This window comes from Rhineura floridana, chromosome 8 (genome assembly GCF_030035675.1).
Source record: "Rhineura floridana isolate rRhiFlo1 chromosome 8, rRhiFlo1.hap2, whole genome shotgun sequence".
Classification (NCBI taxonomy): Eukaryota; Metazoa; Chordata; class Lepidosauria; order Squamata; family Rhineuridae; genus Rhineura; species Rhineura floridana.
Genome location: NC_084487.1, coordinates 66,177,704 through 66,205,356, shown reverse-complemented (window position 1 = coordinate 66,205,356; position 27,653 = coordinate 66,177,704). Strand labels below are relative to the sequence as shown.

At 40.8% G+C, this 27,653-nt stretch overlaps 1 protein-coding gene across 4 annotated transcripts in view; it reads left to right on the top strand.

The window, feature by feature from the left end:
* SYT1 (synaptotagmin 1) overlaps positions 1-27,653 on the top strand; it is a 533,241-nt gene that overhangs the window by 464,246 nt on the left and 41,342 nt on the right. For all 4 annotated transcript variants that reach the window (XM_061639659.1, XM_061639661.1, XM_061639658.1 and 1 more), the window contains one exon: positions 3,265-3,382. In XM_061639659.1, the coding sequence (XP_061495643.1) occupies positions 3,265-3,382 (118 nt within the window). The remainder of the gene's footprint in view (positions 1-3,264; positions 3,383-27,653) is intronic.

Sequence of the window (27,653 nt, the reverse complement as noted above, 5' to 3'; positions counted from 1 at the left end):
GGCAATGTTTCCCTTTCCCCAACTCCAGGGGCATATTGTCAGGGGAATGGGAGGGCTTTGATTCCAGTGGCTCCAAAGCTTCTCCCAATCCACCCCTGGCATGCCCCTTTCTGTCTCTCCTGCTGCTGTTTGTGCACCAATGCAGCTACAACAAGGAGGCCTCTGTGGGCAGAACTTCTGTTCTGCCTGTGGATCTCCTGTTCTTTGCCAATCAAGAGGGCACCCCACAAAATCTTATCACTTCCCAGGGACCAAAGAGTATTAACTTCATCCCCATCATATTTTCCTTTTGTTTTTATTGGGTTTACTTTTCTCAGTACGTCATTAGGATGAATATGAGTAGGAAGGGGGGATCTTTTTTAAAAAAATTAAGCCACTTCAGCCTTTTGCTAACAGGATGGTTTCTAGCTCAGTGGTGCTTTAAATTGTCCTTTATTGTAAAGCAGAAAATGTTGCTTATACTATCTATTAAAGCTTTGAATTCATTTTGGTTCTGTTCAGTAGCAGCAGCAGCTTTATGTGTAAAGAAATTATCAAGCTGCTTAAGCAGAAGGAGCCTTCTGATTGGCAATTGAATGTTCGAAGGGAAGAGGTTAACCTCTATGAACCTCACAGTTGGACAGTTCTAACACTAGCTGAAAGTTTCCATCCTGTGATCAGAGCAATGGCTAAAATAAATTATTTATACAAAAAAAGTTGAAAGCTAATCATAATGACAATAAAGCACCTCTGTGAGATAATCACCTCAGCGGAGGCACTCCTCTGTACCTCTTAACCTGGCAGGGATTTGCAATTATCTTACAAAACTACACCGCTAGCTAGGATTTTTTATTGTTGTATATTGGCTGCCAAAGTACATCATGGCATACTCTCTGGTTCAAAATTGGAAGATATAATTTATCCCAAAGGAATATCTTTGAAATTCTGGATATATCTATGGAACACATCAAACAGATTTCTACTTATCTCTCTATCTGGATAGATAGATAGATAGATAGATAGATAGATAGATAGATAGATAGATAGATAGATAGATAGATAGATAGATAGATAGATAGATAGATAGATAGATAGATAGATAGATAGATAGATAGATAGATAGATAGATAGATAGATAGATAGATAGATAGATAGATAGATAGAGCGCTATGTGTGGGCTTTTCAAAGAGCACATGAGCTTTGCTTTTGAGGAAGCCTTTTATTTGAAAAGTGTCACAAGCTGTGACCTACAGATAGCTTACTAGTGCTTTGTAGAGCAGGGCTGGCAGTGCAAACTTGGATCTTCTTTGAATCCAGCTTGTAAAATACAATAGAAAAGAGTGAAATGTACATTGAGTTCTCTAAATACTGTGTTGGAATTGTCCCCATAAAGGACACTGTATGCTAGATGGTAAAGTGGTTGCCCAGATGGTGATGGATATTTGAACACCATCTCTAAATCAGAGAGAATTGGCATGGGAAAGAGGAGGTTCTGGCTGTGCACTCAAGAATATACATTGTCATTATGACTGCTGAATAATTGCCCATTTCAATTGTTAGCCTTAACCTGGTTAATAGTAACCAGGACTGAGGATTTTGAAACCAGCTTCAAACTTTGGCTTCAAATCCTGCTTTGGAGCAAACTCTTGTTAACATTATTAACTCTGATTAAGGTTAGTGCCAAAATAAAAGTAAGCTATCATTCAGGCAGGAGGTGGGAAGGACATGGGACGTGCTGTGTGAGGATATATATAAGCTTCAGCAGCCTGCTTGTGATCCCTTAAATATGATTCAGGATCCTTATGTTTACATAGGCTCTAACTATCCATGATCTTTGATCGTCTTCTCTGTATACAGAAGGCTGTCTTCAAAGTTGATTATCATATTCCCTAAAGTGACAGTGGAATTAAATTGAATACCATAAGGAGAGCTGTCTGTCAAAAAGATCAGGGAGGCCCAAAATGCCTAATTAGAGTGTTTAGTGTAACCTGATTCTCCAGTTTTTGAACGCAATGTTGTGACTTCTCCCAGGGTAGCACTGAGCATAGATCTAAGCAGACAGACAGTCTAATAATCCTAATGATCATTACTGAGCAGCATGAGGTCTTGTGCTTACAAGCTTCTGGTGTCTTCAAGCTCAGCTGTATTCATCTTTGCATTTAATACAAAGCTTCTGTAACTTATAACTGCAGTTCAAGTTTTCTGTGTGCTAGGAATTGTGCTATTTATAGGAAGGCCTTTAACAACGCAACACCATCAGTTGTAGCTGTAGGGTCTTCTCGGTAATATTGTTGGGCTGTGAACAAAACTAAGGACTTCCAACCATTAATGACATCTGGTAGATACCACTGTGTCTCTTTGCGAAACACTTGTATTGTCTGCTGAATATATGAAAAAGCAAAATGCCTCTCACAAATGGTCTGTTTTATTACAAGCGTTATGAGAATGAGAATAGTTCACTGTTTTTCTGACAACAAAACTGATGATGTGCTGATTATTCTTGCACCCCACAACTAATCCAATATTTGTGCTGAGGGGGTTTCTAATAATTTTCAGCGGCCAGATGTGAACTAATGACAAGCACATTTTGGGATGCAGAAAAATACACATTTGTAATGCGTCATTTTAAAAGATAAGGACCATATTTTTCTGCAATTTTTTAATGGAATTAGTACACTTAACATGTTTGCAACTCTGAAGGAGGCTAACTGGTTAAAACGATTGAAAGGTGGGTGAAGAAAAACTGCTTAGGAATGTCAAGCAGTAATGAATGATTTTCAGTACTTTTGACCATTTTTGTATGATATTATTGGGTTAAATGAAAAACCATGCACATAGTCCAAACAAATAATTAGGCATGCTTATGTCCCATCACAATCTATGAGATCCAGTGTAATATTAAACACCTCAGTCCATTGATTAATAGGACCTAACACCCTCTGTCCAGGAGTTAAAAAAATAACTGAAATGCCCAACGTCAAATTTTGGCACAGAACTTTGTTACCAGAGCCAATTCATATGTTATATTTGGGGAGGGGGATTTGAGGTTGTTAGGCTGGGTGACCCATTCCATATTTTCATGCGCAGGCAAAATGTAATCTGTAAATTAGCCCACGACTATTTATTAGCAAGTAAAATCTCAGGGGCTCATCTCTCTGGTTGTTATGTTGCTTTGCAAGAAGTGTTTGAAATAAAATATTAAAAGCTGCAATTTCAAATAATGTTCTTGATGTACTCTTTGAAAAAGGATATACATATGACAGCTCTCCTTGCTTTCTCTTGCAGCAAGAGAAGCTTGGTGACATCTGCTTCTCTCTCCGCTATGTGCCTACTGCTGGCAAGCTGACTGTTGTCATCCTAGAAGCAAAGAACCTGAAGAAAATGGACGTGGGAGGCTTATCAGGTAAGCTGATGACAGTCAGCATATTGCAGTGACGATGCTAGCATTGCTGTCCAAAACCAGTTCCTCACCATTGCTGCTCATATGCAGAATTTAAATTTACATTTAGGTCACTTCCAGATGACCTGTTTATTGTGCATTCATCCTGGTTTGTTTGCTTAAAGTTTATGGGGAGAGTATACAATGTCCACTGTTCATTCAGCATTCATTCTGATTTCTTTGAGGGGAGGTTGTACAGTTTCACATCAATATCCCACACTTTACAGTGCATTTCCCTATCACTTTCCTTACCCCACAAAGTCAAATTAATTTTTGAAGCAGGTTTGTTGCACAAGAGCATCAAATACACTTAAACTGTTCAGCTTGAATTTGCCAGTATGCCACTGAATGCCACTCACAAAATGGTGACAACCTAGAAGTGGCCTCAATACGACTGAAGGTTGCATCCTTGCAGTGGTTTTCAAAGTGGATTGTTGTACATCCAGCCCTTGCATGTGCATTCTTTCCTAGTCCCCCATGTATCTCTATCACACACAGGCACAGCAATCTAGCCCAGCTAATACAAACAGTACAAGATACTTTGTTCCATCCCTGCATTTCCACTTTTAGCATACAAGAGCTGACTCAAGAATGTGCCTTCTGTACAAATCTTGAGGGGGTAATTCTTGTTCCCAAGATTTCAGATGAGTTGCATTACAGGGACTTCAGAACATAGGAAAAGAGTGAATTCAACAATCAGGTGACACTACAGCTTTAGTGCTTTGTTTCTGAAAGGATATAAACATGAGTAATTATAAATAATGCAAATAAATTATCGTGTGGCCTTTGCTATTATAACCCCAGAGGTGAAGAAATGGAAAACAGTGCCGCTATCTCTTCTTTTGCACCACTTTTTTGCACTTCCTATAGCTGGGGATATCATTCATATATATTTAAGACATATATTATTATTAAATAGATCTAAAGAAATGTGACATCATAACATCACCTGTATAAATAAGCATTCCAGGATGTTAATCATTCTTTCATGGTAAAATTAAGCTTTACTCAAATTTGTCCCTCCAAAACATGTGCTGCAGAATCGTTGGGTGCATTCCACTTCCACAGTGATTGACATATGTGAAAAACAGGGACCAAACATCCAGAAGTCCATCACAGTGTATTCCTGCTCTGGCCAGTTTATGTTGCTGAGTTTGTTTTGCATATAGAGCCAAATGCCAGACAATACTAGAGAGAAGTTAACTACTCCTTTCCAATTATGCACAGTTTCCAGCCATTCCAACTGTTCTCAGTGGACTGGAGGAAACAAGGAAACGGTGTTCCTTCTTTTGTTGGACTCCAGAGACTGTTTCCTCTTGAACATGTAAGCATATGTGCTGCCTCAAAGGGATCCATGAGAGTAGCTCTGTTCAGGCATTCACCTGACACATGAGGGCTTAAAACATGGACAAGGACAGACATGCACATGCAAGTGCATTCAAGTGAATGCATGCAAAAACTCCTTCCTCTCCTTCTCCATGTTTTAAGCCCTCATGTGTCAGGTGAATGCCTGAATAGAGCTCCTCTCATGGATGTTTCTTCTTCAGTTTCATTTCCCTGATGCCTTTTTCCAGATGAGGTCCAAATGAGTGTTTTAGCCAACAGGCATGATGGCTATATACCACTTCCAGTGTCAGAGGCAATAAACCTGAGAATACCAATGGCTGGGGATCACAAGAGGGGAGAGCACTGTGGCACTCAGGTTCTGCTTGTGGGCTTCCCACAGACATCTGGTTGACCTCTGTGAATTCTGGATGCTGGTCTAGATGGGCCTTTGATATGATCCAGCAAGAGTGTTCTTATATTTTTATGTCCTCAGGTTTAAGTCACCACACTGCCTTATTCTCCCTGTTGTCATATACTTAGGTATACTCTGTATATTCAGTATCGATGGATGGCTATTCAAAAAGTGAACACACACCCCTTTCTTAATAGAAAAGTGTTTTAGTAATTCTGTTTTCACATGGCTTTATCCTCATAACTGGGAGTAACTTTTTTCTTTCCTCTCCCCCCTCTTTTTTTTTTTTTTTGGCATTACCTCAAATAAATTATCAAATAACACTGTAGATTACAGCATGGACAATTTAATAATATGGGTTTTGTGAGGTGGCACAAAGATAAGTACGGACAGAGATAGTATACACTGACTCGGGATCTGTTAGCTGAGTGTTTGGGGACATGATGTGAGCTGACATATACAGTAAATTCTGCCTTTGGTTGTTTTTTTTTCTCTACCCACTTTCTGTGGCCCTGAAATGTACAATAGTAGCTATGTGGATATGGATTGCCAGGAAAGTCTACCTTAGGAACAGAGGAACATCTTGGACAATGTGCTTGCTAGTGTTGCACAGTCTATAATGGTAATGAAGTCCTGGTTGGCTTGATGAGTGAGGGATCTCTGATCCCTAGTTGCTTCTTGAGGAGCTTCCGATTCTCCCTGTATTGGCATGGGAGTATATATACATATGGAGAAAACAATTTTCAGATGCATATTTTAGTGAGATTCTGGAAATGCAACTAGCTTCAAGTCTGTTGGACTCATTGCCTGTGGTCTCCAATTAAACAGGCCTGAAGGGTGGCCAATTAAACCATTTCCTGCCTCCTCCTCATAAGATCAAGACCTCTATTATCCCAAAGCATCAGCAGAACGTGACCAAGGTAGCACTGAGAAAGGGAAAATTCCTTCCATTTGATGCCACAGCAGAAGAGCAGTCTCTAAATGTGCAATCTCCAGGAAACGTTCCTCAGGGCAATTTCAGCTGTTACATAAGATCAGAGGGATATGGGAGTATGAGTGAGTTGTCTCTCCTTTTTGTGCTTCAAATGTGATATCTGAAGTGGGTGCTTGCATATCTCCCCTGCTTTTAAAGCAAACATGTGTCACTGTATGACAGATGCGCGAGTTAACAGTTTGGATATTAGACCAAAAGGGCCCACTTCATACCTACCTCATCCCCTAGTAGTAAAGCCATCCCTGACTTGAGTTTCAAAGCTGAGCTGCTCCTGAGTATCTTACACCAACTTTGTCTTAAAAAGTCCAAGTTGGTCTGTGTAAGTAGATGTGACGGCAACTGCAAGCTGTGAAATACTCATGTGTATTGCTGGCTATCTGGGAGTAGAAATTGAAGAATTTGTCATCAGCACAATAATTCTTCTCTCACACCTATTTTTTTCCTTTCCCCCTAGAAACCAAAATTGCTTTTAACTTTTGCAACAGAAAACATTGTACGTCATAGTGGATTGAGTGTTTCCCACACAATTGGCAGCACTCACTGTCACCAGAGGAACTCATTATTGAGAGAAGGAGAAAAAAAATGCAAGGTGGTGTTTGTGTGTGTGTAAGAGGTGGAGGTAGAATGTGGATGTAAAATCAAGCTCTTCTTTTTAAAAACTGGTTCCCCAAAAGGAAAAAATGACCAAAAAAATATATGAGGAGGTAATGTGAAAGTGTGGTTGGGAACACAGCTTGGCATTTTCTCCTGACCTATCAAATAAGTTTATTACCCATATGCCTGAATATATGAACAGCTCATCTCCCCATTTTCCCAACTCATATCAATTTCATGTAGCAGAAATATTGGACTCCTGTTTTCCAGTATTGGGTAATATCATCACAGCAAGTGAGCACACAATACCTAAGCATTTTGGCTGCATCTCCACGGAAAGTCTTCCTGCTTGTGATGAGCTATTTCTTTATTCATTGTTGGCTCTGTATATGCTAAATATTAAATAGGAGAGGGCCTAAAACACATCCTGAAAATGAAGGCAGGTGTTTATTTATTTATTTATTTATAAAAAATTTCATTCCACCATTTCATTAAATATTAAAATATTAAAGCAGTTTACAACAGTTAGAATACAATAAAAACCACACAAAAATTAAAATAGATCACCAGGTGGCTATTACCCATTTCCCATTATCTACTTTGCCATTCACAGTAACTCCTATTCAGACTAGCAATCTGTCCAAACCCCTTTATTGATAGCCTTATCCTCCATTCCCAAATTGTGTTGATGAGAATACCTCTGATTATAGCAGTAGTGTATTGGAAATTGAGAAGTGCAGGGTTCCTTCCTGATAGTCACACCATGCCCCCTCACACCCATGCCCCTTCACTCACCTCCATCATCATCTCCACGCTCTTCAATCCTTCATGCACAAGCCTTCTCCCACAACAACATACATCCCTAGGAGCCAATCAGCATGAAAGGGGAGTGTGTTAGCTACTGAGAAGAGTCTTTTCAGTAGCTGACTCACCTCCTTTCACTCTGATTGGCTCCAATCAGCAGGAAAGGATAAGGAAGTATGTTAGAAGGTTCTTCTGAGTGGCTAACACACTCCCCTTTCATGCTGATTGGCTCATAGGATGCTGGAGACATAGGGACTCAGCTGGGCCACTGCTCCCCAAAAAGTAAAGGATCTAAGACTCTCCCCCGAGACTCCAGACGACTACATTCCTGGATGGTAGGCAAACTTTGCTGGAAGATGAGCATCCTTCACTGTATTCTTCACTTGAAATGCACAGGGACAAAGCATTTGGGGCCTGGCCACCACTCTGGCTGTTCTCTCTTGAACACTGCCCAACATTTGCAAGGAAATCCCTTTAATGTTAAGGAGTTACTCACAGAACAAAAATGTTGGAAGTGTTAGGATGCAACTCAACTTGCTGGTGGGTTTGCATGGGGAAAGAGTAGAGAGAGGGGAACTTCCAAGCTTCATAAACTGTCTCACCATCCTTTGAGTTTGACTTGAGCATGTGCTTTAGCTATTCTCAAGTTTTCATTCCTTCTTAGAGAAGAGTGAGATAATATATTATTATTAGTTAATTATTACAATTATATCCCACCTTTCCTCCAAGGATTTCAAGGCAGTGAACATGGCTCTTCTTCCCCTCCCCATTTTTCCTCACAACAACCCTGTGAGATCAGTTAGGCTAGGCTGAGAGAGAATGACTGGTCCAAGGTCACAGAGCCAGCTTCATGGCTGAGTTGTAAAGCATCTGAGTTCTTTAAATTACAGCCAGCATTTGTTGATGATGTTGTTCAGTCCATTTTGATAACCTGTCTTCCCACAGATTGCCCAAGGCACCAAAAAATCCACAAAATCAATACATTTAAAACAATTGATGACAATTGTTTTTAAAAGATCAATGGGTGACAGTCATATGATAGCAATTTTGATGCTACATATTTTGCTAGTATGATGATCATGGCTTGTTTATTGTCCAAAATCAACATTTATGATGGGTTGGTTTGCCACCAAACATTCTGTAGTTGAAAAAATAGATAAGATTACCAACATTAGAACAATCTTTCCCAGCCGGTGCCCTCCAGATGTTTTCAAGTACATCTCCCACAGCCCAAGCCACTGATTATGTATGGGTTTGATGGGAGTTGTAATGTAAAACATGTGGAGGGCACCAGATTGAGAAAGGCTTCATTACGACATAATCTATGTCGTGTACTCCTTGTGCATCTTCGTTGTTGCTACAACAACTAAGCAATCATATGTAATAATTTCATCCCTATATTTTTGATGACTTGGCCAAGAGGCAGTTTAAAATCATGCAAGCCCTCTCCTGCTGGATGTACTGATTTCCTCTTGTTATTTTATGGTTATGCTAGTTTTATATGCAATGTGGTTTTATTGTGTTTTCTACATTAGGTTTATTATATTATACTGTGCCCTGGAATTGAACAGAATGAGCTAGAAGTTCCTCAAATAAAGAAAAAGAAAAAGACTATCGCTCTTGTATCTCTGTGCATCACTGGGAAAGGAACTCATCCCTCAGAACACACATTTTGCATCTACAAGTCAGGATCAATTCTTGGCATTGCCAGTGAAAAACATATTCAGTAGCTGGGTTGGGAAAGACCACTGTCTGAGACCTCAGGACAGAACCACCAATCAGATGTGATGACCCAACAGATAAAAAAGCTAAGGAAAGGTTAAAACATTTGGAGCTTTTTTAGGTTAGAAATAAGGTGAATAAGGAGGAACATAATAGAAGTGTATAAAATTATCCATGGTGTGGAGAAACTGGCTAGGGAGAAGTTTTTCTCTCTCTCTCATAATTCTGGAATGTGGGACAATCTAACAATGCTGAATGTTGGAGGATTCAGGACAGGCAAAAGAAAGGACTTCTTTACACAGTATATAATTCAGCTATGGAATTCACTCCCACAAGGTGTAGTGATGGCCACCAGCTTGGATGGTTTAAAAGAGGATTACTCATGGAAGATATCAGTGGCTTCTAGCCGCGATGGCTACATTATATCTCCATTGTTGGAGGCAGTATATTTCTGCTGGGAATCACAAGAGGGGAGAGCACTATTGCACTCAGGTCCTGCTTGCTGGTTTACTGTAGACATCTGGTTGGCCACTGTGAGAACAGGATGCTGGGTTAGATGAGCCTTTGATCTATTCCAGCAAGGTTCTTCTTATGACACCTGGCTGGCACTGCATTTCATAAAACAACATGAGCCATGGGCCTATGAAATCTTAATACATGACACATGAACATTTAGAGCAAATGTTTGCTAGTTTCTACCCTCTGTCCGTAGCTGCCTGCACTAGTAAATTCATTCCATCTTTCATATCACACATAATACACATTGACTGTTGGATTATGTTAGCTAACAGGGTCCAGATGTTTAGGTTAATTAATTATAAAACAGGTAATAATTAAAAACATTTATTTCCAAAGAGACACTTTTGCTTGTAGAGGTAATTTCACTGGTACTAGTAAATTGCTGTTTTCATCACTCAAGAAGCTAATGTTGATTGGTTTTATCTTTCAGTACAGGTTTATTTGGGTTTTTGTTTCATGTAATAACTAAATGTAAGATATAAGATCTGAATATTTCCTGCTAAAATGGGTCAATCTGGACTCATTGCAAGAAATATAATGAAAAAAATGACTGGTCTGTTATCAACACAAGTTGTGAGTGCTACATAATATTAAATGATTACCATTTGTGAAGCACACAATGAGGTGCAGTTTTTCTAAACAATGATAACACCTAAACTGCAAGTATATCTAGATGTAGATGTTTACAAAATGCACTATTAGCACTGTCATAGAAATATTATGCAACATAGCAGGCTCCTTAGGAAGAAATATTGGGTCTCCTAAGGAAGACATTGTTCTTGTGCACATACCTGGTGGGTAGGCTCTGGTTAGGCATTTCTCCCATCACAAAGCTCCTCTCAACTATATAGGCTCTACAGGGGAAGGATGGGCATGGGGAAACTGGTGGAGTTTTCTGGCTGCATCCCTGGCCACATCTTTTTTAGACTTGTTTTTTCTCAAGCTTTGTTTCCCCTCAGGATTTCAGAATCAGTGCCTAGAATTCAGGTAGTGACACCAGCAAGTACTCTGGAATCTGGAATGATTAATTGCTACCTCATTTAAGGAAGAGGATGTTTTCCTAATGATAAAAGCTGGAAGAAGCTAGAAACACCTGACCATTCCATATCCTTCTGTTCCTTTGAGATCTTATGACTCATGTTGCCTTTGCTAATTAGCCTCAGCAAGCCTGGCTGTACTGTGAAGAGGGCCTTTTGGTTATCTTTGTGATCATGATTATGCCTGCCTGGAACCTGGTGGTTGGATCGCAGTTTCCTTGGAAATGCATATTTACCAACTGCTGCCATCATAGTTTGCTGCTTCCCTTTTGGTGAGATGGTTTTTTTTTTAAAAAAAGTCTGTCCTAATTAAAGGACTGAGTTTGATAGGCTGCTGGATTGAATGTTACAGATAGGTTGACAAAACCACCAAATGTAGCAAGTTCTTTGGGATGAATTTTAACACAACCACCCCACTCCCCAATATTCATGACTTCTCTAACATTCATTCAGCTTTAACCAGTCTTCCGTTCTATCATCAGGCCCTTCAAACTCCCTTCTTCCTCTGTTAACTGAGTCTACAGATGGAAGAAGAGATCAGTGGAAGGTCATTCTGTAATTCCTGCTGACTGGATTGGACCAAAGGGAATGCACTATCCATCATGGGATGAGCTGTCTAACCTCCTTGTCTTTTCCACTCTGCAGTACAAACATAATTTCTTTCATGAGTCTAATTATATCAAAGAGCATTAAGTATTTAAGTATGAAACATAAATCAGTTGGTGTTTACATGTGAAATCTACATTGCCTATAAGAATATATATCTGATATCCCTTCTGCGTGTATCTCATGGTAGCAACATTCACACATGATACAAACAGCACATGAGAGAATTAGATGTTCATGTTAAAGTGTCAAAGACATGAAAATGATTTTGTGCCTCTGCTTACATTCAATGTATTCCCTCTAGTTTTTAAAAATATTGATATAAGGATGTAAGAACTCAATCAGACCAAAGGCCAATCTAGTCTAACATTGTGTTTCTTACAATGGCCAACCAGATGCCTGTGGGAAGGTCATGTGCAGGATATGAGTGCAATAGTCCTCTCCTGCTGTTGTTCCCCAGCAACTGGTATTCAGAGGAATGTCATGGGATCTCAAATCATGGCCTCTGGAAAACAGGCAACAGTTATGTACTGCTTGTGCTACATGATAGCTGGTCAAAGGAAGGAACAGCCATTATTTCAATCCAGTCAGAAGCTATATTGTGGAAACTGAAAACTTCATCTTCTGATTTAGGTGACTGGTGACCTACAAGGTTCCAATAGTCTGGCAGTGTTCTATATAACTTGTGGATCTCCAGGGGCGTCACTACCGGGGTGCGGAGGGTGCGGCCCGCACCCGGGTGTCACCATGAGGGGGGTGACACCCAGAGCCACCCCGCCCCACGCCGTTGCCTGGCAAGGCTGCTGCAACTCCTCCTCGGAGGCGGGCAGGTGGGCGAGACCGGGAGCAGCGTCAGCGGGGCGAGGGAGGCACGCCAGCATTCCCAGGCCTTCTCCGGCTGGGTGCCCCTCCGGCACGTGCCCTCCCAGGGCGCGCACCGGAGGTCCACACCCCCCCGCACTCCCGCTAGTGACGCCACTGTGGATCCCCTCAACTTGTCACTTACAACTTCAGTTGGAGGTGCCCTATTACAATCCAGATCTGTCTGCTATCCTTCCTGATCCTTTAAGAACTTACCCTGTTTGTCTCAGAGCCATTTCATACTTTTCCTATGCCTTAATACTGACTATGTAGATTGTCTATCTGATCTTTAGACTGAGATTCTGTCTTCTTGGCCTTTCTAGCACACTGCAGAATGGCTGCCAATGGAGGCAGATAATCCAAGGCAAGAAAGAGAAGGGCAGAACCAAAACAAAGAGAGAACAGGAACTTCAAACAGGTCCCATGAGAAAGTTTATTGAGTTGCCCAATGTGTTTTGTAAATCTTCACTGGGTACAACTGCAAGTTCTTCTATGAAAAAAAAAGTGCTTCCACAATATTTATACACCTAATGGCCAAGGGGTTCAACTCATCTCTTTGGACTTTGGCTGATTTTCCAACCTGGCCTGTTGACCAGGGCCTGCAGAGATTCCACTTTCCAGGCCTTTATCAGAACCTCGCCCCCAAGAGTCTGATCCACATTGCCATTTTTTATATAGGAGACACATGAAAGGAAAGCAATCTTCCTGCCCAAGGTGTCTGTGTCCAAAACTGAAATTTTTGGGGGGACACCTGAAGGCATCCTTTGTCCTGTAGGCAACTATGGTATGGTATATGCATTATGTGTGCCTCTTTGCTCCCCCGGCATGTTATGATCTGGGCAGCATAAGGTAATATAGTGATAATATTTGATTTAAAGAACCTTGGAGGACACTGGACTTGATCTTTCTTTCTTTTCCATCACTAATTTTGTCAAGTAAAAAAATGTGATCAAATTTCTGCATTCCTTCTTATCTGCACAGCAAAAAAGCTCTCCCAAGTGATCAAATTATATTGCATTTGAAATGAAGCTACAGTTTTCTGCAATTAGAAATCTATTTTAAACACACTATTCACATTCAAAAAGGCTTATAGAAGAAGGAAAAATTGTTTAGAGACAGAATTTTTAAAGAGATGTCGAATGCTCATGAATTATTCAAGGTCTTCCATTTTAATAGCTTCATTAAAACAGAAAAACCTAAAAAGGCAGCCATTGTGAATTTAATATAATAGGAGAAATATACTACAGGTAGTCTGACCTTGCCAACAACTTTGCTAAAAGAAAATCCCAATAAGCGTTATGACCAAAGCTTGAGTTTCTTTAAAGAATTACATTGAGTAATAAGCAAACAGCAACACACTACTGGCTACATATTCAACTGCACTAATTTAAAATGAAAATGCAGTATCAGTAACGTTACCAAACAATCTCAAGTTGTTTTCCTGAAATGTAGCAGACTGAGGCGGGTGTACTTTTTCACCCTGGGTGTACTTTTCATTGTGTAATTTACACATAAGTAGACCTACAGGGATGTCCTTCTATGACATTGTCACAAATTTTAATCTGTACAATGTCGACAAACTTCAGCCAGTTACCACTTACCATTCTCCTTGTAGAAAAAAAACACCCTGAGATCAAAATATACCCCAGCAAAATGCCTGGGGGCAAATTCTGCCTTTTATTGTGTAATTTACACATGAGAAGACCTACATAGTTGTCCTTCCAGGACACTGTCACCTGTACAACGTCCCAAGATTTCAGCCAGTTACCACTTACTGTTTTCCTTCTGGAAACAAAAACAAAAAACCCCAACACTGGGGGCCAAAAATACCCTAGAAGCCCTGGGGGGGGGATTTCTGCCTTTTATTGTATAACTTAGACATGAGTAGACCTACAGGGTTTTCCTTCAAGGTTATTGTCACAAACTGTCATCTGTTCAGTGTCCCCAAATTTCAGCCAGTTACCATTTACCGTTTTCATTCGTGGGGGAAAAGCCCACTGGGGTTAAAATACCCCAGTTTACTCAGTAATATGCATAGAGAAGGGGCCAACATATACTGCTCAGAAAAAATTCTACCTCCTCTGCATAAGTATGTTTTGGCTCAAGGTGCTTTGGTAGTGTCAAGCACACTTGTGGTGACAAACAAAAAGTCTCTGCGGCACAAAGTGACTCCATCCTTCAATGGGAAATTGCATGGGGATCAAATATACCTCAAAGTCAGTCAATGTTATTTTTTTTGGTCAGATCTGCATGAGGGTTAAGAAGAGCCCCACAGAAAGGCAACATGCATGCCTCAGTCATAGACTTGTACGCTGCCCAAATATATGTCCTGCATTCCCAGAAATTAAACATTGTTGCCCTGGGACAGTACAAACTACCATCAGTCAAGGCCACTGGGAGGCTGCTCTCCTAGCTTCCTAGAGAGAACAATACCACGGCCAGGGCAATAGCAGTTCATGTCATGGCACAGAGCCTTCCCCCCAATATTTGCATCACTGCAGCTTACCTGGACAGGGATAGCGGGTCTGGGCTGCACAGACACACTGGCAGGAGTGCTGGATTGGCTCCCACCCAGATAAGCTGCAGTGTCAGGAGGGTGCCTCTGCAGGTCTGCCTCAACACATGGGCCATGAGACCAACCTGACCCCACCCATCAGCCAAAGAAGGAGCAGCTACGGGGCGCTTACTTTGCCCTTTCTGCTAGAAAGAATAATAAGAATTTTGGGAGTAAGAACTAGTGCCTGGGATTGCTTTTTTCCTTCTCCTTCCACTCACTTTTCCCTTTGTGTGTTTTAGATTATAATGCTGAGGGTGGGGACCATCTAGCAGCAGTAGAGACTGATGGCTCCAATGTCAGTGGGGCAGTGAATCTGCTGAAGGTTTTAGTCCAAACTTTCAGGGAGCTGTCCAAGGTGCTGAGCCACCAGCCTCCACTGCTTATTAGGGACTGTGGTAAACTACTCTGGGGGTATTTTTTTTCCCCTGAAGAGCAATGTAAAAATACGTTTTTCAAATAAGTGTGCATAGGAACGCGGGCTTAGTGTGCAAATAAATGATCTTTCCTAACATTCTTGAATGCATACAGAGACCCAAACTAAAATCTGTCTCTCCCCAGCTACAGCCCCTTTCCCTATCCTGATAACTTCCAGATTAGATTATTGAAATATACTCTGCATGGGGCTGCCCTTAAAGATTACTCTGAAGCTTCATCTGGTCCAAAACGCAGAAGCCAGATTACTGGCTGGGCTTCCATTTAGAACTCTCATTACTCCTGTTTTAAAACAGCTGCACTGGTTGCCATTCCATTTAAGGTGCACACATTAGTGTTTAAAAGGCTAAATGATTTCGGCCCCAAATATATGAAGGACTACTTGCTTCTCTACATACCCTCTCAGGTGTTAAGAAGTGATGACAACCCAGGAGAGGACATTCTCTGAAATTTCCTCCCCACAGAGGGGTGTCTGGCACCTTCATTATGTAGTTTTCATCATATGCTGAAGACACATCTCTTTACACTGGCCCTTGACAGTTGAAATATATATTTTAGACACATTTATTCTCTTGACTGTCACTTGATTTAACAGCTTTTACTATTGTATTTTTAATTTGTTGTAACCTGCCTTGGGAGCTCAACTCATGGTGAAAGGCAGATAACAAATCTAATACATTAATAGCAAACTCTGAGCAGATGAGTGTTGGACTATGACCTGGGAGACCAGGGTTTGAATCCCCACACAGCCATGAAGCTCACTGGGTGACCTTGGGCCAGTCACTGCCTCAGCCTCAGAGAAAGGCAATGGTAAACCATCTCTGAATACTGCTTACCATGAAAACCCTATTCATAGGGCTGCCATAAGTCAGGATCGACTTGAGGGTAGTCCAAGGAAAAAAGTTCAAAGCAGATATACAGTATTTCTCCAGTGGAAAGGTCATAAGGGCTTCATGGTCAGTTTTTGGATTGTGTCCACAGATTGTATAAGCAAACTGGGATTGTTAGAGCAACAATGATGTTAGTATGCATGCGACCAAGAAAGATGAGCTTCAAATTGGGAAAGCTGATTTAAAATCGACAGTTGAAATTATGCTATCTTGATTTAGATTGTTATGGTTTAAATCAATCAACCCTGCTTTATGCCAAATATTATGCCCTGGTGTTTCTATGTTGCAGACTATAGGATGGAGCTGTCAATCCTTCGGCTGTAGCAGAAACAGGGGTGTAGTCATCCAGGATCTCAGGGGGTCTTAGACCCCTTACTTGTTTGGGAGCAGGGACCCAGCAGGGTCCCGATGTCTCCAGCATCTTATGAGCCAATCAGCATGAAAAGGGAGTATGTTCGCCACTGAGAAGAGTGCTCCAACATACTTTCATTTCCTTTCCTGCTGATTGGAGCCAATCAGAGTGAAAGGAGTTGAGTAGACTCTTCTCAGTAGCTAACACTCTCCCCATTCATGCTTATTGGCTCCTAGGGACATCTGTTGTTGTGGGAGAAGGCATTAACAAGGATCTCATTCTCAACCCAGCAGGGGAAAAAAAGAGGGGGCTTCGCTGTAACTATCATGAAGCGACCCTGCACTTCTGAATTTGCCACTACACTACTGAGCAGAACCTGCAGTTCTGAGATCATAGTGATACACTGGAGTATCTCTCAGCCTTGGTTCCTTATATCTACAAAATGCAAATAATAATTAGCTATCTTACAAGAATATGGGTTAAGATACTTTTCACACCAGATGATAAATAATAATAAATTGCCATCACGACAGGAGCAGCCATTAAACAAATTTATAAATACTGCAGGCTCCCAATTACAGCAGCCAGTGTTTGCTACACTTGGGGCAATCTGTCAGAGTAGCACGTCAGCTCATCATCAGGATTAATTTACTTTTTAATAATGCAGAAATCTGCTGCACTTGAGATACCCACTGAAAAATGTGTTTGTTTATTTCTTATTTTGGAAACAAGAGTTTATGTGGGGAAAAATAATACATATGCACAGAAATACTGAAGAGCGCCACCAAAGACTGATACAAAAAGTAAAGGTCAGGTCAAAGCTTAAGTTGTGGCAGAAACTAGGACAAAACAGATAGATGTCTAAGACTTTCAGGGTGCATGAGATTTTTTCTTACAGTATTGTAAATACTTTATAAACTCAGCTGCACACATGAATCTCTGGGGCAACCGCATTACTTTTTTACAAAACGAAAAGGATGGATAAGAAACTCTGTGGTTTCCCCCCCCCCTTGTCTGAGCTACCTTGCGAACTGGATAGGGTGGTTAGTAGCAAATATGTAGCATTTTGTGCACAGAGACCTACTAAATGCATAATGCCTTACATTATGCTACGCTGAATATATCTATGTATGTAAGAATGAAAGGTCAATGCCACAAATCGCCATTTATTTTAGGTGTGTGTGTGTGTGTGTGTGTGTGTGTGTGTGTGTGTGTGTGCGAGTTCACACACGTGCATACAGAGAGAGAGAAAATATTTGTTAATATATGTATATATACATTGTATTTATACCTTCCACCTTTCCATAACAAATCCCAAGGCAACTAATGATACAATACAAAGCAATATCATAATAAAACCATATACAGATCGGATAAGAGAAGATTAAAACAATCAAAAAGTGGGCCAGTTAAAAACTTAATTCAAGTAAAAAGGAAAAAAATCAGATTAAAGCACAGAACAACAGAGAAAAACAAATCTACACAGTGGCCAGACACTCTGATTAAAAAAATAATGAGGGGGTGGCCTATCAATGAAAGGCTATCAGCAAAGAGGATAGACAACCTCCCTCTATAGAGAATTCCAAAGTCTGGATGCAGCCACCAAGAAGGTCCTTTCTTGAGTTCCCACCAGACACATGTCAGCTGTTGGCAGTAGAGAGAGCTTACAAACAATTAAGATTCTCCAGTAAGTTCAGTGAAATTGTGGCCATAGTTTTTTACCTAGGCATTTGCAAAATCAAGTCAGCTCTGAGAGACAGAGGCGACTGTAGCATTGCACATAGATTAGTCATGGTCTGTAGCATGGTCTGAAGTTCCAAGTGTCTTAGTTGAACAAGTTAATTTCCTTAGCTTAATTGATAATGTAAAAAAAGAGCTGAATACACAACATGAGTAGAGTTTACAGTATGTCAGGATGTGAACAGCTGTAGTTTTTACTTGCTAACATTTCAACTCTAAACACTGTATCTCCTCTGGCAATGGAAGATGCTTCCAAGCAGATGAGTTTCAGATCACAGCCTTAGAACCCAATGTCCTAGGGTAGCCCTGTTTGGCTGTTCCTGCTCCATGCAATTGACATCATGTAGAGCAGGACCATCCTGGCATCATGTCCCTGCCACCATCACCATCCACACATTCAGAGGAAGATGTCAAGATTCTGCCCGACTCAGGCCCCAGGTAGCTCTCCTTTGTGGAAGAGGCAGGGGATCCCACAGAAAACCCCAGTACAACTGAGGAACTGGAAGGACCCACTGTAGTTACAAGGCAGCCTGAAGTGCTCTTCTCATGAGTGTCTTCCCTGGGCCTTCTGATAGCTTCATCGAGCCCTGCCTTGATCCCCAATTCTCTCCCCCCACCCCCATCCTCAAGAGCAAAGGACTTGGTGGGAAGCACAGAATCAGCATAGCAGTTCCTGTTTGGCAGCCAAGAGGATTAACTCCACAGGTCTACTTGGGAGACAGGAGAAGATCCATCTGTATACAGTGACCCAGCAGATGATCAGGAAGCTGTTAGTGAGGATATAAGTCTTACTGTCTTCTTTGGATCTTTCTTGAGTTAACAGCTCCCTAACGAGCTCCAGCACTCCCTTTCTCAGCTGCAGCTTCCACCCTATATGCTGGCCATGGGAAGATGGGGAAATTGTTCAGATTTGGAACCTGTGCATGACCATCTTCCCCACCCATCCATCCACCCATCCACCCATCCATCCATCCATCCATCCATCCATCCATCCATCCATCCATCCATTCATTTATTCAGAACTCTTCACAATCAGGGTTCTGATGTATAAGCAAAGACTGGATGATTGTGGTCATTCCAGCCTCTGCATTCCTGAAAGGGAGTTTAAGGAGACAGCTGGTATTCTTGCATCAGTACTAGGACTCAAACCCACAATATGTTGCAATAATGATCATTTGCTTCCCCAGCCATTTATATTACATAATGGCAGTTCTGTACTAGAATGGGTAGGGATCTAATGCTGCCATGATACTGTCATTTGAGAAACAAAGGAAGGCTGTTTCATCTCTGGGAGGGCCTTTCTCTTCAATAAGAACTTGGTAGTGTTGGTTTTCTAGAAGGGGGAAGAGGATGCTTCCCTCCACAAATGCAACATTAGCTTCAGCTATGCTTACCCTTACAACCGAACTGTTCTTCATTACTAATTGCACAAACATTTCTCCAAAAACAGCTGGTATAGCACAGTGGGGAGGCAAGCCTGGCTGAGAGTCCAGAGTCTGTGAGTTCAAATCCCCGCTCGTGTCTCCTGGGTGTCAAGGGCCAGCTAAAGATCACCCCCACAGTGCTTGGCTCAGGGGTTACATGCCCTGCCACCTGTGCAGCTGTGGACAAGCTGCATAGTCCCAAGGAGCCCAGTTTCCCCCCAGCTGACAGTTGCGGACAAGGAAGGGGCTGGCTTGTGCAGCTGTGGCAAGCTGAGCAGGCCCTAGCCAGCTGGGGAGGACTAGCCTCAGAGGGAGGCAATGGCAAACCCCCTCTGAATACTGCTTACCATGAAAAACCTATTCATAGGGTAGCCATAAGTGGGGATCGATTTGAAGGCTGTCCATTTCCATTTTTCTCCAAAAGCAAAGTGCACAAAAATCATCATATTTTAAAGGTAACAGGGCTTTTTTCCTCCAGCCAGTGCTGAGGGGGGGGGAGGAGAGAAAGAGTCTTTTTTTATGCATTGCCTTTCTAATAATTTTGCCTTTTGAAAAGAGATAGATATTTCTTCTGTTTGTGTTTATTATGATGTCTTCTATGCTGTGATGAATATGCTGCTCAAGGTTCTCTGCAGGTATTTCTTTCATTCTGCTAAGCAGCCTTGTGATTTACAAAGAGTTGCATCTCCTACACTCCTCGAGTCGAAATATTTATGGGCAAGGTTTTCCAATGATATTCTGCTATATTTAATATGATTTTCTAAAACTATTTTAGAAGATTATATAACATGTGTTAGGCAAAGCCCCATGTCAAACACAGTCTATCTGCCCAGTGTACATACCAGGAGGAACCTGGTTCCTTTATTTGACCCATAAAGTGACAATATTATCTGACCTTGTTAGATGATTCAGGTTAAGCAAATTTAGACGTCTGCTTCCCTTCATGCCAGTATCAAAATTGACTTTGAGTCTCCTGATTTCATAAAATCAATATTTTTGCTTCTTAGAAACCTTAACAAAACAATACAATGACCATCACTGATATTTGGATTTCACAAAAGTTCACCCAGACAAAAATTTCTGGTTCTTATTTTAAATTAATTGCCAAAACCTAAGGTATTCATTAACTTTATTTGGTTCAGGATGAAGAGCCAACTCTTCCATTTCACTACTTCCTAAGCCTTCATGTGGGTTTTAATTTCCATTACCAGTGTTGTTAGGAGGGAGTTATCCTTTTCAAATTGTTTAATTGTGTCCCTCCCAATTTACAAACCAACTCTTAAAGCCTTTCACATGTAAAACCGAGGCTATGTGCACACTATACCATTAAATCACATTCAAAGCACATTTACCCCTCCCAGCCAAAAAAATATCCTGGGAACTGTAGTTTACTTCTCCCAGAACTACAATTCCCAGCACACTTAACAAACTACAGGTCCCAGGATTCAAGGGGGGAAATATGTTTTGCACGTGCTTTAAAGGTATACTGTGTTCACAGCCTGTGATGCAATAGATTTCTGATGGGTCTCCAATGTCCAACCCTCTTTCCAGTCGCCATACTACTAATTCCTTTCCTTTTGCATTTATAGTTCAGAAGCTTTCATCCATCTCTCAGGTGCATATCTGTCAGGTATTTTTGTCATGGCAAATCCCTAATATAATTCATAACAATGTACCAAGGCTCCACAGCAGCCATCTACAAAATTCTTTAAGAGACCTGAGGTTTAAAAACACCTGAGCTTCCTGTCAAACCTCTCTTCATGGAATCTGCTAGATTAAGCAGAAGCACAGAACTGAATATAAAGTAATTATATTTTTAAGCATTTGCAGTTTTATCCTGGCATAGCATTTGCTAATCCTACCCCCATTCTCATCTCTCATTATCAGTGCCATCCTATGCATGTCAACTCAGAAGTAAGCCCTACTGAGTTCAATGAGACTTACTCCCAGATATGTGCATGTAGGTGAATACTAGACAGGAAATTCAGGCTGCTATTCTATACACAAGAAGTAAGGAAACTCAGGCCCAGGGACCAAGTGCGGCTCTCCATCTGGCCCTTGGGACTCTACACAGGCCATGCCCCTTATCAGTCCTGTTTCACACCCTCCTTGAATATTTTAGTCTGGCTGGAATGCATCCGTAAACTCTGATAATGCCTCTTGCTTGCCCGGATGGAGGATAAAGAGGGATATGTGGATCTATATAGAAATGAGATCATCTGTGGAAGCGCCACTGGTTGTCCCCTGAGTTGATGTCAACAAAACCCCAAACCTTCAGGGTCATTGGCCCAGATTCAGCAGAGGCCTTCTATATTAACTTTTAAACATTTGCTGAAAACATTTTTGTGCTACCAGGCTTATGAAGACAATTCAGAAAAAAAATCTTTTAGCTAGTGATCTGTGTTTTTAGTTTTTATGCATCTATAGTTGTTTTAAACCACTTTGATGTTTTTTATGAAATTGCAGTATACAAATATTTTTGTAAATAATATAAAACTAGCATACTAGGAAAGGAAAAAAATCTGCATTCATTTCTGCACCCACTAGTCCTACTTTGAGTAGACCCATTGAAGTAAATAGACACAACTGACTTAGGTTCATTAAGTTCAGTGGGTCTACTAGGACTTCGTCAAGTACAACCTTATGTTTCCTACCTCCCAGTTGTCTAGGACTAACCTTGTTTGAGATGATTAATGATGCACATATATATTTGCTCCTAAGCACATAAGAACAAGATGAGGCAAGCCTGCTATCTCTCTGCTCGTCATACCTAAAATGCAAAAAGCCTGGTAGGGCATGATGTGGGCAAATTGTCCATTAGTTTTAATGAATCTGTCCAGATTTAATCTGTCCACAGTTGGGAGGCAGTATGCTCCTGTGCTCAGGTCCTGCATGTGGGCTTCCCACAGGCATCTAGTTGGCCACTGTGAGAACAGGATGCTGGACTAGATGATCCATTGGCCTGATCCAGCTGGCTCTTCTTATGTTCCTTCCTAAGTGACCTAAGCCATGAACAGATTTGTAACAACAGTGGCAGGCTGCATTTTATTTCAGACTACAAGACACCTGTGCATACCTTTCCTGATTCTGTTTGCATGAGAATTTGCTTACAGAGAGGCAAACCAACCACACGCAGGCGCATACAGACATGCACACAGAGAGATTTTTCTTGTTTACATTCTGGTTGCTATTTTCTTGTTTACAGTTCTAGCACACTGAACGTTGATAGGAGGCTGAGAGGAACATTGTTATAATTCCAAATGCCGCCTATCCCAACACATACACACACAGCTAGCTTTTAGAAAAAGCTCAGCATTCTTTGAGGTAAATTTAAATCTGTTTTGGCATCTGTCCAGCCCTGAATAATATCAGGCCAGGAACATCCTGTCTGAGAGAACAGATTGTTAGTTCAATTATACTTCTGAAATTGAGTTAAATTTCCATGAAATCTGCTTCTAAATGTGAAAAGCCCAAGGGAATTGTTTTTTCTTAAATTGCAGCAATCAGGCATTCCAAATAGGATGGTGGCACACACGATGTCAGTGTGTGTATTGTATGCTCGTTGAAGTTGTTTATTTCCAATAGTGCTGTATAACAAGGCAAAGGTGAGCCAATCTAGCTAGGAAAAACGTGTGTCAAGTGCTGCCATCTAAAGGCAATATGTGGCTTTGGAACACATTGCCACTGAAACAAGAGAGAGTGAGTTTAGCAACTAGGGGTTGCTAATGTTTTTAGGCACATGAGCACATTTGGATTTTTGAGCAAGTGCTGTCGGCCCCACCCCCTCTGATCACTTCTCCCCGCCACCTCCAGGTATTATACACACAGGTCCCATCTGTGGCTTGTTAAAGGTGCTGACAGTTGTTAGGAGAACCCTATTCCCCTCAAAGACCAACAGAGTGGTTTAACAATCAATCCCTTTTCTTACAGAAATTGGGGGAATGTATATTCTTAGCTTGTAAACCTGAGAGCAGGGACCTTTTATTTTAGGGACATGTAAGTCTCTTCTTCTTCCTTCTTCTTCTTTCTTCTCCTTTTGCTAAAGATCATGATAAAAAAGTCTTTACATAAATAGTTTTCACATGTATAAGTTACAGTTGCAACAGCACCCATCTCATGTATCAAGTATCAATATTGGCTTCGTCTAGACACCTTACCCTCCAGGCCAGGAATGGGAAACCTGAGGCCTCCAGATATTGCTGGACCGCAGCTCCCATCATCTGTCACCATTGGGTCATGTTGGTTGGGACTGATGGGAGTCGAAGTCCAACAGCATCTGGAGGGCCACAGGTTCCCCATCCCTGTTCTGGGCAATACATTTGCATAGCTGAAGAGCAGGAGCACCTCCCTTTGGTGTTTTTTTTTCTCCCTAGATAGACGACTAGTGCATATTGGACTGCCATGTCCACAGACTTCTGCATGGTGCACCCTCCTCATGTGCTAATTTAAGTCTATTGGAGAGTTGATGGAAGGGGCACACGGCTGTTCCTCCATCACACACATAAATAATTGCCTGGGTTGTGCTCCAAATTTCAGTTCTGTGTTGATGAAATCATCTTTACTTTCTTCATATGAAAAAACAATGTATTTTCCTTTCAGGTCAGGAATGTCACATTTTTATAAAATAGCATCTTAGCATATGCAACATGCTATTCAGGGTCAGCTTTTTATCTTTAATTATCTTGTTGGTAGCTAATTTTATATTACTTGAAGTAGTGTGTCTTTTAATTGTAGTAATTATTGCAAGCAGAGAGGATGCTTTTCGGCCAGATGGTCTCACTAGGGAAAGTCAAATGCTAAGAACAAACTACTTTACAGTGGCTGCTTCCACAGTAGGGCCCTTTAGTGCTGCTGAGGCATTGCTTTTTTGCAGTCAGCTGGAGTTAAAACAGCCCTTCTAGACTGCATTTAATATAAGCACTATTTTATTCACCAGTGTCCATCCACATGTAGAAGATGATGTTTGCAGCTGGTGGCTCCATGTCAGTGAGGCAGTGAAATTGGTTCCAGGTTTTAGTCTGAACTTTCAAGGAGTATACCTTGGACAGGTCCTTGAAAGTTCAGGCTAAAACCCAGAGCAGATTCCACTGCCCCACTGACATGGAGCCACCAGCCACCACTGCAAGGAAGTCTTATTCAACATAAAGGCCTCTGTAACATTGAAGGAAAGGTTCCTTCTCACAGCTTCTGCCCCTTTCATTGCTTCCTGTTTGGCAAAGCTGGGGGATTAATGACCAATTGCCCCCTTTTTAGCCAACTTCTGCTCCCCATGCAATGTGGTCCTTAATTATTGGCTCCTTTATATGTTTTGCTTTTCTTACTTTTACAGTTAAAAATCCAGTCATTAAACCAGTGATTAAAGCCCATCACCTGAGGAACAGAAGTTAATTAAGGAACCATTCATAATTAAACCAGTAAGAAGGAGCAGACAGCGGCAGACTGTAAGGAGGGAGCTTCTAATTATCAGCATAGAAGCTGATAATTCCTCTTTCAACAAGCCTTTTCAATAGAGACCTTATCCCAGCCTGCATCTTTGCTGGAACTGCTGTTTAAGATGTTTTTAAATTGTTTTTTTAAATGTCTTTTGTTAAAGTCTTTTGTTTTTAAGATGTTTTAAAATGTTTTAGTGTTTTGTTTGCCACCCTGGGCTCCTTCTGGGAGGAAGGGCGCGATATTAAAAATCTCTATACTGCTTTGCCTGTCCACACTGGACAGACTGAAACTGCTACTACATTTTATTGCAAAAATCAACATCATCATCCTCCCCAAAAAAGTCTGAAAAAACATGGAAGGGCAACACAGGAAAAACTGAAATTCATCCTCAACATCATCTGAATTCTCTGTTGTTCTTGTAAAAAAGTGAGTGAACAAAAGGCTAGAAGAGAAATAAACCAGTATCATTTTTCCATAACAGAGAAGCGCCTCTTCACCTCTAGACAGTGTTCAATTTAAAAAATAGCCAGTCCATCATAGAATCAATCATAGAATCGTAGAGTTGGAAGGAGCCTATAAGGCCATCGAGTCCAACCCCCTGCTCGATGCAGGAATCCAACTTAAATCATTTTTGAAGTTTTTAAATAATCAACTTTAAACTTATGAAGTGGTAACTTTTTCACATTTCCTAACATGTTTTCTTTCCTGAGAGAAATGTAGAAAACTCATAGCTATCACTCATAGCTATCACACATAAAGAGAAGAGAGTAGAATTTGTCTATCAACTTATATTGAAGGGAAGAAAGATGAAAGGGGAGTGCACAATATAGAATATATACTTGGATGACTTAATTGGGTTAGCCCGTAGCGATACATCATAATAAACACAATTTCTTACTATAAAGCAACCAAGCAACCAGATGTGATGATGCATTTGCTGTCAGTATTTCATTCATTCATTCCTTTAAAAAACTTGTATACCACCTTTCACACAGTTATCATGTGATACAACATAAGATCAAATATAGTAAAATACAATAAGCATTAAGATGCACTTTATACAAGATACTTTCCTATTAAAAATACTAATATCAGTGTGAGTGGCATTTCAAAGGATTCCTAGATGATCCAAATGTTGCCAGCACCGATGCTGAAAGTGATGTTATGCTGTCATAATACTTCCCAAAAATTGAAGTAATTGAAGTAGTGTATAGTCAAGCAGAACGAGAACTGTCACTAGAAGCTAAAATAATAAAACTGAGGTTATCATACTTTGGACACATCATGAGAAGACCTGATTTACTAGAAAATACAACAATGCTGGGAAAAACAGCAGGGAGTAGAAAAAGAGGAAGGCCAAACAAGAGATGGATTGATTCCCTAAAGGAAGCTGCAGACCTGAACTTACAAGATCTGAGCAGGGTGGTTCATGACAGATGCTCTTGGAGGTTGCTGATTCATAGGGTCACCATGAGTCATAATCGACTTGAAGGCACATAACAACAACAACAACAACAACTTAGTCAAGCTTTCTTTCTTTTTGCATGGCGTAGTGGCGTGCTCTTTTTAATGTCCATTTCTGTTAAACATAAGCATCAGGATTATTTAAAATACTCAGTATTCAGATATTTTTGCCAACACACTGGATTGCAGTAGCATATGTTGATATCACAAAGATGATTTTCCGTGGCATCTTTGGCTAGGATTGGAGGAACGTATTGTGTCAGATATGCTAATAAAATGAAGTGTTTCTTGAAGTGTGATAATGAATGTTGTAAAGCATTGTTATGTAAACAAGAGAAAGGCTTCTGTTTGAACCTGAAGGAGGTTTTTGTTTGTCTGATCAGTGGTTTTAGTTTTTCTTTATTCCGTTATAACCACACCAATAGTGTACCAGGCAATAAGGACATGCTATTACTTTGAAAGAGAAAGAATGTTAATAAAGAAAAGAGAAGACCAGCTTATAATGATCTTTTCCAACACAACATCATGGGCTAATATTCCATTAAATAATATAAGTCATTAGCATATGAAGCCTTCAATTAAAAAGCGCAGTATAGTTCTGTGTGGGACCAGATCAAACCCATAGACATCATTTTAAAACTTAACAGACAGCCGTTTTAAAACCATACAACTCTCAGAGGTTGTTTTAAATCATTCATACAATTTGTCCCCATTGAGCTGGTCTGCCTAAATGTTCTAAAGATGTTTTAATGATCTACATCTAACCTGCAGACACAGACAGGGCAGTGACAGGTGCGTCTCTGAAGAGGGGTTTACAGTATATGTCAGCTTGCTGGGGATTCAGAGAAGCTGAGTAATAACTGGGTGCAGCCAAGAAACTGCTTTTGGTTGTAACAAGGGCAAAAGGATCCTTTCCATCCCACAACTGGAGAAAGACCAAGGTCATTAACATTACTTACATTGCTGCCAGTTGCACAGATGGCTTCCCTAAGAATCAGGCACAGCACCTAGTTTTACATTTTTAAGGATTAAAAAAAAGCATGTGCTCTTAGTTTCTCAGCTTCAGGG